The sequence below is a fragment of the Nymphaea colorata genome, chromosome 13, assembly GCF_008831285.2.
Source record: "Nymphaea colorata isolate Beijing-Zhang1983 chromosome 13, ASM883128v2, whole genome shotgun sequence".
Classification (NCBI taxonomy): Eukaryota; Viridiplantae; Streptophyta; class Magnoliopsida; order Nymphaeales; family Nymphaeaceae; genus Nymphaea; species Nymphaea colorata.
This window is the reverse complement of record NC_045150.1, coordinates 1,366,509-1,378,625: the sequence shown is the minus strand read 5'-3', so window position 1 is coordinate 1,378,625 and position 12,117 is coordinate 1,366,509. Positions and strand designations below refer to the sequence as shown.

Below are 12,117 nucleotides of genomic sequence, written 5' to 3'. Positions count from 1 at the left end.
ATGTATCCAAGTTGGGCATGTTTGATCTGTATGTCCAACTTGAGTGTGTGCCCAACTTGAGGGGGAGTGTTGACAAGTTTGGTTGTTTCAGGTCTGGGTCTGGACCTGATCCGCTTTGTATTGTTGTTGGGTTTTATTTATACCCTTGTAATCCCTCTTTTCAGTGAAAATGAGAATCTAAGAGAGAGAGAGTGTTTGGTTGCTAGTGAGCACGAGTCCTCTTCACCCGTGGTTTTTTCCCTCTAGTTGAGGGGTTTTCCACATTACATCCGTGTTCGTTCATTATTCTACTCTTTTACTGTTTCTACAGTAACATATCATAACTGTAGTATAGCATATCGTAAAATTAATTTTTAATTTAAAAAAATTGAAAGGATTAGGAAAAATAGAGAAAAATTCAGGAAAAATGTATTCCATATATATATAAAAAAAAACTCTTCACATATAAATAACATTCATCATTCATCATTCATAAGTTATAACATATCATCGATATTTTCAAAAATGAGAAATCATAGGTTCCGAATAATATAATAAACATCCATCTTAAGTTTAAAGTGTTTTAGATTATATCACAAGTTTATAACATATAATTATCTACTGCCAAGTGCCAAATATCGTGATTATCATCAATCTATAATAATTATCATCATCTTCATTTTCATCATCAGCTTCTTCATTAATTGTTTAATGCCTTCAAGTGGAATGTCCCTACCAACATATGGTTGATGTTTCTAGAAAACTAGCAAAACCTTCCCCTCCCAAAGCTCTTAAGAGTTGTTTAGAAAGCAGTATAGGAGAGCTGTTTTATAAAGAAGCAAGAAAAGAGGGGCCACTAGTCCTTTTTCCATTTTGTCCTTGTACGATACGGGGAGGTATCGTCCGTAATCCGTATCGTACGATATAGCTCCCATATCACACGATACAAGCTATACACTTATGACACATGCGCAGATCAAACCTATACGAGACATATCGCATGCTACGGGGCCCATATTGAGCGATCAACACTAGCTAAACCTTCATTATCAGCTTAGCGAGCCTTCATTTATAGATGCAACTGTAGATCTATACGAAAGATAAATTTTCACGATATCCAATTCAAGTCTTAATCCCATGAGAAAAGAGTAAAGTTTATCTTCTTGAATTTGTTTTTCTCTTAGCAGTATATCTTCTAGATCTTTCCATTTTGGCTCAAATATATATAGTTGATCTCGTAACTATGAGAATTCTCCATAAGAATCTTGGAATACATTTCTTTAAGAAACTCTCATGCCTTATAAGCTACATCAAACTTAGCGAGCTGAGCATGGAAGTATCAACACTATTGAGCAGCCCATAATTTTGTGATTTAATTGCACTTTTTCTCATAGTCTGTAATTGCTTTTTATTTTTCAGTCCCTTCCAGTTCTTTTGGTTTGCTGTCTATCGTTTTTGTAAGGCTCAAAGTGGGCTCACTGTCGGAGCCATCTATGTATCCCAAGAGGCCCTTACCTCCTATGTTTGTTTCATAGTGGACATCCATGTCGTGTAGTTGGTAGAAGAGAGCTTAAGAAATGACTGCAAAGACAAATCTTCCGTTTCTTCCATTCTAAGAAAATTAACTTCCGAATGTGGCAGAAATACAACACACCCAGAAATGAAGCTTGAGATGCTGATAGAAAGACCACAAAATCTTCCATTCAGCTATTGGATCCTCAAATATTCATGCAGTCTGAATGATGGAGAAAAGAAGTCCTCATCACACTTGCAAATGTGGTTGACAATCAGCAACCAAACAGCAATCAAATTGCCTCCTTGCGTCAGCAGCAAAAGAATAAATTCCTTCACAGCAGACTTCACAGTTTGAACGATCAAATACAGCCAAGCTCTAATACCATGTAAGGAAATTAGGTATAGATGCAAAACTGTATCTCCAGCAGTCAATACACAGAAATACTCAAGCTGAATCAGAAACACTTTCAATTAATCTCAACAAACCGCTCCAGTGGAGCAACAACGATACAAAAGAATCAGTTTACAACATATAAAGGTCAATGGAGAGTCATTGGAGTCTCCAATGGCTGGAAATCTAGTCATTGGAGGGTTCAGCGCCTAAATACTGTTGATGTTTCAGCAGAAACAAAAATGAAAAATAAAAATACAGAAACAGAAACAGATAAAAAAAATACAGGAAACAAGATACAAAAAAAAGCAAAAAAAATACAACCAAAATATGATCCTTCATTCTAACACATCTTTCAAGCTATAACATTTTGTCTTCGGAATTCCAAGTGAGACTTGTGTAGAGTTTTATGGTACCATATAGTGTGTAGGAGATTATTGCCTTAATATGACAAGTATATGATGCAAATTGTTTATGAGAGATTTCTCTTTCTCCCTCTCTCCAAGGCCATAACCCCCATATCGTTTTGATGTACTGATCATGACATCAAAGATCAGCACCATTGATTAGGATCTGAATGTGGGTTTACCTACAACAGAGACTGAGTCGTATGTTATATCAAATTCCACCCTTTATAGATCATTAGAGGCTGTTAAATGGATGTGTCATCTTGAAATTAGTCAACTCCTTGTCATGGGAAAATCTGTCTACCATGACAATTTTAGGTTTAGCCTTCGTGACGTTGAACAAGCGCTTAAGTGAGAAATGGGGAAGGCCAAGTACCTAATGTTGATGCATCATTTGTCAATCAAGGCAAAGAGGGTAGGTATGAAGAGAGAATAGTTCTAAGCTGAAGTGCGTTGGTATTTGATCGATTTTATTGTGTTTACCTGAAACATTCACTGTTTAGCATGTTAAAGTAGATTTAAAACACTGAATCCAGACTGACTAATCCACATATTTTCACAAGGAAAAGAATGTTCTACGTTTGAATATTCAGTTCAGTCTGGGTTTATGTTTTCTAAGCTTCTTAATGCACAATTCATTGTATTGGCTATGAACGGGAACCGTATGCTTCTAGTTTTCAGTATGTCTAATTGGTGCACTTTGACATATTTTTCTGGCAGTACAAATCTTCTTAGTTTCTTGATAATTCAATATTGCAAATAATCTGCTACTTAATGTACTTATTTTCCTTTCCTAATTAAATATCTGTTACTTGTTTCATAGTCACGTTCGGTTAGAGACTTTGACAATTATGTAACATGCCTTGTTGGAAAATTTGAGGTATGTACTCATAATCTATGCACTATGCCAATTTCGTTGGTAGCCTCTGAGTTACTAATCCTCCTTCCTTTTAGACCGTGGATACATATTATAGGAGGTGTAGCAGTGTTAGTTACGTTGAAAATGTTTCAGTTCCATTGCTCTGTATTAGTGCTTTGGATGACCCAGTCTGCACAAAAGAAGCAATCCCATGGGATGAATGCAGGTATCACCTTGTAACCATCTTATGGTAGTTGGAAGGGTCATTGGGTCAACAATTTACTGCTTATTTGAAGTCAATTTCAAGATTTCATCTAATATTAATAATAATGTTTTTTCTTTTTTGTTAGAGGAAACAAGAACATTGTTTTGGCTACTACTACTCACGGAGGGCACTTGGCTTACTTTGAAGGAATGGGTGCTTCTCATATCTGGCACGTGCTCTTTTTTCACTACCTTTGTGGCTGATAGCATCTTACTTTTTCTTAGCCAAGGTTCTTATGGTCGTATTCAGACTGAACTATGGTTAGTTTGAGTACGGTTTTGTAAAATCCATTTTACCTAAAGGAGATTGGGTTAGAATATTTTTTTCCTACTGATAAGTTTCATTCTAAAGGACCCACATGTGATGCTTCTCAGCTGTTTATTCATCTCTCGGACATGTTGGACTGGATCTAGTTTTATCACTATGCAGGCTTTTTGAAGGAATAAACCACAACCATACATCCATTATGTTTTGTGATTCATGAAAAATATGGATCTGCTTCAGGGGGAAGTGCCATGCAGTCCGTGTGAAGAATCTATTTTAGTTGGACGGCAAAGTGATAAAATTTTAAAATACAAGACATGTGGTTCTTTTGTATTTTATGGCATGATTGCGATATTTGCGTTGCCATTCTGATTGTTTACATTGATGCCTATTGAAACCTTTTCTACTGTAAATCTTGTGGTAGTCTTGACTTTTGAAATATCAGAAACATCCATCACTATTATTTTGTTACAAGTTATCTTCTACCACACTTGGTTTAAGGAAATTAATTCTTTTTTTCTTTGACGTACCTATTCATTCTTTAGAACTAAATATGTGATTCACTTATCTCTCAGTTGCAAGAAGTACATTTGATGCTAACTTATTGTTCCTCTTACTTTTTATTGTGTAGATTCTGTAGAAAGTAGAAACTTTTGATCGTGCTTTACCTCGTAATTTTCTTGATGCTGTTCTTCCTACCTTCTTCACCTAGGTGGTGTATAACGTTATCCTTTTCAGATATTTCCTAGCTATGTTGCATGGACGTGGATAAGGCTGTCAGTGTCGAACACAGATATGGATGTTGGATACGGCTAGCTTTAAAAAGTTGGACACTTGGACACAAACACACACACACACACACACACATATGTTAAGTTTGTACAATATGGATCGGGTCACCCAGACCCGACCCATTTGATCCACACGCCCAACACATCATGGGCAGTGGCATATTTGTAAATCTTAATGTTATTTTGTGTATTTTATGATGTACCATAAATCATTATTAGTATATAATGATAACAAGAGGCAGACGTCAGTTGTTGCTGCTCTCTTTCATCTCTCTCTTGCTTGGACGTGCAACCCACTTTTCTCTTACTCCTCTTGCATCTAACTTCATTCGGTGGTTTGGTATTAGATATCAAAATCTTACATGGTATCAGAGCAGGGTTTTGCCACTGAAAATGTCCGGTAAAAATCTCTAATTTTTGCCCTAATCTTTGTTTCTTTTCTGCCCTAATCCCCATCTGCCCTTACCTTAATCCCCAAATTTTCTGCCCTAATCTGCCTTAATTCTACCGTCTGCCCTAATCCTATCGTCTACCCTAATCTGCTCTAATCCTACCATCTGCCCTAATCTGTCCTAATCTGCCCTACCGTCAGCCACGTAACCCTAATCTCAAAATTTCTATTTTCCCCTTATTTTCTGATTATTGCATTTATGGATCCCCACCACAATTCCAGCATCTTGTCGTCTAATTTCCTCTCCCAACTCATCTCACAAAATCTAAATCATACCAATTATTTGACATGGAAACGTCAAATAGTCCCGTTCATCAAAAGTCACTGTCTTTATGGACATCTCAATGGCACCACACTTGCGCCACCTGAATGGATTATGCGAGAGGTGAAGAATGTTGGAGGGCAAGTTCAAGAGACCATTGTAGAAATCAATCCTGAATATGAGATGTGGATGGCTCATGATCAATCTCTCGTTGCTAATATCACCTCCATCACTATCAGAGGAAGTTTTGGCGGGTGTTGATGATCTTTCAACACTTGAGTTGTGGAATGTACTTGCTACCACATATTCTCAAGTATCAGAAGCGAGATTTCTACAAATCAATAGGCAATTTCAGGATATCAAGTGAGGCACACGTTCAGTCTTGGATTATATACATGAGATAAAAAATGTCAGCGATCAGTTTGTCATCATAGGGCATCCAGTCAGCGACAAGAACAAGGTACAACAGACTTGGAGTGGATTGGGGCCAGAATTTGATGTTTTCTGCATTGCTCTAGAGGTATTGCATGTTCTTCCCTCTTTTGAAGACCTGAAAGCAAAATTGATTCAGCATGAAGCGAGTTGTGTGCAGCGACATGAATTAGTTCATTCCAGCAGTTACAATGTATTGATCACTGGGACCCATGCTTTACAAGGAAGTCGTCCAAGAGTTTGGAACTCACAGGCATGGATGGGGAGAGGTATCCTTCCTACACCTAACACAAATGCACAGGCAAATGTACCACGAAGGATACCTACTTGTTTTTATTGCAATAAGAGAGGTCATGTGAAGTCAGAATGTTGGCATAACCCTCAAAACAAGAGAAAACAGGTCAGACGTGACAATAAGGCAACAGGGTCATTTGTTTCGAACACAACTGTGGCATCGAACATTTCCCCTGATGTGCAACAGATTTTAATGACAGCGTTGTCTAAAGTCAATCTCAAGCAAAATGAGAAGGACAATTGTATGTGGATTCTGGTGCTGCAGCTCATGTAATGGGTGACGCGGGTAAGCTTTCTAGTGCTCTCCCTTATTTAGCTAAAGGCTCAGTCGTCACAGGAGATGGTTCCCATCACAAAATATCACATATTAGAAATTCATACTTATCCATGGTTCATTCCTCAATGCCCTTAATGAATGTTCTTGTTGTTCCAAATGTCAAGAAAAATATCATTTCTGTGTCAAAGCTTATTGATGATACTCATTCATCTGTTGAGTTTACTCCTTCTTCTGTTTATGTTAAGGATGATCGAACCAAGAAGACATTCGCTGAGTGTGTTCGCAAATGAGACATATACATCATTGAAGAAGCTCCAAAAGTGTCTAAGTCTTGTGTTTCAGATTCATCATTTCCCAGTCATAGTGAAGTCAATATCACAGAGTATGATATGTCATCTCTTTGGCACGTTCGTTTAGCACATTGTAGTCGGTCTTTCATTCAAAGTCTTGTTACAGACGGGCTATTACAAAAGTCCAATCTAAGTCCTGTCAGTGAGTCTAGCGTGTGCTCAAGTTGTCATATTTTTAAGAGCTATGCTCTTCCTTTTCAATCAATAAATAAGCGAGCTTCGAAGTTATTTGACACCATTTATCCATTTGTTCTGCTGTTTTGTGGTCTGCTCCTATTTCTTCTTCTTCTGGGAGTAAATATTATGTTGTTTTCATTTATTCTTATTCTCGTTACACTTGGATTCACTTCATGAAAAGCAAATCAGAAGTTTTCCTCTTGTTCACTCAATTCCACGCCTTGGTCCAAAACAAATACTCTTGTAATATCGTGCATTTCCAATGTGATGGTGGTGGTGAGTTCATTTCAAGTGAATTTACTGAGTACTTACTAAATCGTGGGATCACTAGACAGATTTCCTATCTACACACACCACAACAGAGTGGTATTGTTGAAAGAAAACATAGGCATATAGTTGAAAGTGCTCTCAGTATGATGCATAACACTGATGTGCCCATGACTTTATGGACTAAAGCTATCCATACTTTTGTTCATGTTATTAATCGACTGCCACTATGCATGCTTGAAGGAAAATCTCAATTCTTTATTTTACATCAAGAACAACCAAATTATGATGAGCTGCGTGCTTTTGGATGCATCTGTTATGTTCATGTTGATGTTTCTTTGAGAAATAAGTTTCAAGATCGAGCTGTCATATGTAGATTTGTGGGTTATATAGAAAATTATAAAGGCTGTCGCTGCTACAATCCAAAGACTGGACGTGTGCATATTTCACGACATGTTGTTTTTGATGAGCTCAGGTTGAAGGATTTAAAGGAGCCACATGCAACACGTAATGTTAGAAATGATGTATATGACTCATGGCTGAATGCGAAAATATTAGACCAAGGAGCCGATATACACCAAGCACAAACTCACAGAACTATTGATGAGCTTGAGACAGCCACAAACACTCAGATGGACAGCATACCTTCATCTACTCAGACCAACAACATGAGCATGACTTCACCTAATCGGTTTTCAGGAGTGGTGTATAATCGATGATCAGTTCCTGCTGATCCAGAAACTGCCACTACTTGTCCACATAGGTCAGAACGTGTGCGGCACCATATTGATAGATGGGTAAGTTATGATCATTTCTCTTTGGATTTTTAGCTCTTCATGACAGAATTGAACAAAAAGATGAAGTCAAAATGCTATGAGCAAGCGTGCAAAAGCAAACATTGGATCGAGGCCATGAATGAAGAAATGGCTGCCTTAAATGAATGTCAAACATGTGAGATTGTTCCTCGTCCAGATGGTAAGAATGTAGTGGGCTCAAAATGGGTTTACAAACTCAAGTATATACCTGATGGAAGCATTGATAGATACAAGGCTCGACTTGTGGCTAGAGGCTTCACTCAGCAGTACGGGGAAGATTATGATGAGACTTTTAGTCCAGTCATCAAGATGGGAACGATCTGGGTTATCATCTCTCTTGCCGTCTCATATGGTTGGAATTTATATCAGTTAGATGTTAAAAATGTTTTTCTTCATGGCTTTCTAAAGGAAGAAGTTTATATGGAACAACCTCCGGGATATGCTTCCAATGATCCAACCAAATGGGTGTGCAAATTACAAAAGTCGTTGTATGAGCTTAAGCAAGCATCTCGTTCATGGTTCGATAGATTTTTCCTCCATATACAACAGGTTGGTTTCCTCAGAAGTTCACTTGATCATTCCTTATTCATCTATCATTCAGGTGAAGTTACCACTTGGCTACTCATATATGTAGATAACATAGTTCTTATTGGAAACTCTTCATGTCATATATCCCATGTTAAGGAGGTATTACAACAAGAATTCAAGATGAAGGATCTCGGCGAACTACGGTATTTCTTGGTTGTTGAGCTTAATAGAAAAAGTGACACATTAACTTTTACAGAGCATAAATACACTCTTGATATTTTGGATATGGCAGGTATGACAAGTTGCAAGCCTATAAATACACCTAGTGTTTTTAACACAAAATTAAATGTCTCTGATGGGAGTAATGCCTACCCAAATCCTAGTTTCTATTGGAGTATAGTTGGCATGTTGCAATATCTCACTTTTACATGCCCAGACATAGTATATGTTGTGAATCAAGTCTTTCAGTTTATGCACTATGGATGCTACCAAACGTATTTTGCGTTATCTTAAGGCTACTCTTGGGGATGGACTCATCTACACAAGACAATCAACTGTTTTCATGGCCACAACATTTCCACTTATACTGATGCAGATTGGGCAGGTGATCCAGATGATAGACGATCAATTTCCGATTATTGTCTCTTTCTTCATTCCAATCTTATTTGTTGGAGTAGCAGGAAACAGCGTGTAGTTGTCAGATCTAGTACTGAAGCAGAATATAGGGCAATGGCTGCAGGCACAACTGAAGCTTCATGGTTACATCATCTGCTTGGGAAAGTTTCTCTTCCCATTGCTCAGTCATCTCTATTTTGTGACAACCAAAGCGCGATCAAGATTGTCTTCAATCATGTTCTACATACTCGCACTAAGCATATAGAGATTGATCAACATTTTATTCATCAAAAGGTTGCGGAAGACGAGATTGTTCCCACTTATATATCCACGTTTGAACAAGTGGTTGATCTTTTTCCCAAGGGACTCACAGGGCACCATTTCTCATTTCTGGGAATTGAAGAACAAGTTGCGCATGATCAAACCTCATGCACAATTTGAGGGGGGCTGTTAAGTTTGTACAATATGGATCGGGTAACCCAGACCCGACCCATTTGATTCACACGCCCAACACATCATGGGCGGTGGCATACTTGTAAATCTTAATGTTATTTTGTGTATTTTATGATGTACCTAAATCGTGATTAGTATATAATGATAACAAGAGGCAGACATCAGTTGTTGCTGCTCTCTTTCATCTCTCTCTTGCTTGGACGTGCAGCCCACTTTTCTCTTCCTCCTCTTGCATCTAACTTCATTCAATGGTTTGGTATTAGATATCAAAATCTTACAACGCACACACACACAGATATATATATATATAAAGAGTGATAGAGAGAGGAGAAATCATCATCTAAATATGTTATATAATCAATTATTGTTTAATAACTTTATTTGGTTTTTGTTTGTATATATATTCTGTAGTAGTTATTTTAAAATGTAGTTAAATAAAATATTTAAAAAAAAAAAAATTAAAGGACAGATCTTGTCGACCTTTTAGGAGTTTGTCTTTTTAGGAGGCTGTCTTTTAAAGCTGAAAGAAGGACTCTTCCTTTTCAAAGAAGAAAGAAAGGGATGTCCTAAAAAGGGAGAAATAGAACAGAGAGAGAGAGAGGGAGAGAGAGAGGTGTTGGAGTCAACTTAAAAGGGAAATGAAGAAGGGAAAAAAAGAGCGAAAAGGGAACACACGTGTCTATTTTTTGGACACTTTATGTTTAAACAATGGTATGTCCCAGCCGTTCAAGGTGTGTAGATGTCGGTGTCAGTGTCAGATATGGCTGATACCAACACTTCCATCTTTTTTGAAGTGTCCATGCAACAGAGGTTCCTAGTATAAATTTGGTTTGATTTCATCTTAGTTTCGTTTAATTGCATTTCGTTTAATTGCATATCCAGTTTTTTGTTTGATATCAGTTTTTTAATTCATCCATTCTTTAATGTATGGGATTATTGGGAAAAAAAAAACCTTCATTTGGTAACGTGCATGCTAGAGTTAAGCTGTTGCATATTTTTTGATTGGCTTATGCTTGTAAACTCCATGTTTTAAATGATTCGTGTCTTTGTTTTTCTACAATAACCATATATGCCTTCTCCTGTATTCAGGTGGGTGGGGGCAGTGGCCGAATACCTCTCTGCTTTGCATGCTAGCCCTTTCATGCATAGGAAAAAGAAGGTAGTTGATCTAATCACTGATTCATATTCTTTTATCATATGGTTCTTCAGGCCGGTAATCAAGATTGTTTATGTTGCAGAGTGAAAGATCTGGGTTGCATGGCTATCTTGATTCATCAATTGACAAAGGACCATACGTAAATGTTATGGATGATGGAATGCTAATGGCTTTGGGCAATGAAGCCACTGCCGATGACAAAGAGAGAATTTGCGAACCTGATCATATTCCAGAAATTCAGACATCTGTTGAATCTGTTCCTAGAAGTGAAGGTCCCTCAGATTCTGAAGCTGTTGCAGGTTCATCTATGTGTGAACACACAGAATCCGGAGTTGTTCCTAAAAGTGAAGACCCGTCAGATTCTGGCCAACTTCAGAACGTGAACTTTCAGGCTTTATGTTCTCCTATAACGAATAGCATACGTCAGCTTTCACGAAGACATAAGGTATCGACATGGATTCTTCTGTATATTGCCTTAACCACCACATGGCCATTGGTTGGCCCTGCTCTCCTCATTTTTGCCAAACGGAAGGTCGGGAAGATCCTGTCAGCGTCTTGGTTAGCAAGGTGATGGGCTTCATTTGCAAAATGGGGTTTCTTTGCTTTACTTTGTAACGAATGTCCTGTTAATGCTTATTGTTTATATTCTTGAAAACTGTATGTCTTGATCCATTCGGCACTTTATTCGTCGATACCGAGTCATAATTCCTCATGGGAAGAATCTTTGTACTGGCTTATGCATTTGAGAAATGCAGCTAGTTAGCGCTGGTAAACAAACCCAAATAAATTCGCTGTGCCATTTTTTGTCGGAGTTCACAAAGCTTATCACAACGAAAGAAGAAACCAAGCGTGTTGCAAACAGGTATGCCAGTGGATTAGATTCAGATTATAGATAACAAAACTGCTTTAAATAAGTTGCATATGAAAAAAAAAAAATTAACATCCTATTGAGGAATCAATTTGGATTTTGTTTTGAACATTGACACTAGGTCGCTTTTAGATATGAATTAAAACAAATATTTTAACAGATAAAAAGCCGCCGACCCTATAACAATGGCAGGCTGGGTTACTGGGGCTTTTTCACGACCGGTTACGATAAGCAGCTTTCCAGACAGAGGTTTGAAGATGTTTCTATAAAAATTTTGGGTCTCTTCAATCTTTTTCTATAACTTGTATTATTTCCTGTTCAATATAAGGTTAAAGGATGAACCTGGAGGAGGCCTCCCACAATTCCAAAGCCAATAGGAATTTCAGTTGTCTAGCCTCAGTCTGTAACGTCCCAATTGAATGTCAGATACATATTCAGGTGCCAATTTAAGTTCGGATTTGGACATGATTCAGTTGTGAATTTAAAAGTTGAATTCAGATATGTGTGGACTTTTTTTTTCGAATATGAATATATGAATATTTAACAAATCAAACATGGTAAAAGGTACATCCAACTCGAATCTAGTCCATTGTTAGTCATGAGTCGTTACCTCCTACTACCTTCCGACTTTCTGTGCATTAATCAACTGCCCATACTCATTAATTACTCTTTGAGTCCGTCGGTCTAACTCTGTGCAAACT

General features: G+C 37.6%; 1 protein-coding gene across 1 annotated transcript in view; it reads left to right on the top strand.

Annotated features, from left to right (window-relative positions):
- The window catches only part of LOC116267077 (uncharacterized), a 49,216-nt gene extending 37,869 nt beyond the window's left edge, over positions 1–11,347 (top strand). Inside the window, exons 10-14 of the mRNA XM_031648637.2 lie at positions 3,116–3,172; positions 3,247–3,377; positions 3,502–3,585; positions 10,482–10,551; positions 10,631–11,347. Coding sequence (XP_031504497.1) covers positions 3,116–3,172; positions 3,247–3,377; positions 3,502–3,585; positions 10,482–10,551; positions 10,631–11,119 — 831 coding nt within the window. The 3' untranslated portion in view covers positions 11,120–11,347. The remainder of the gene's footprint in view (positions 1–3,115; positions 3,173–3,246; positions 3,378–3,501; positions 3,586–10,481; positions 10,552–10,630) is intronic.
- Positions 11,348–12,117: the final 770 nt, after the last annotated feature.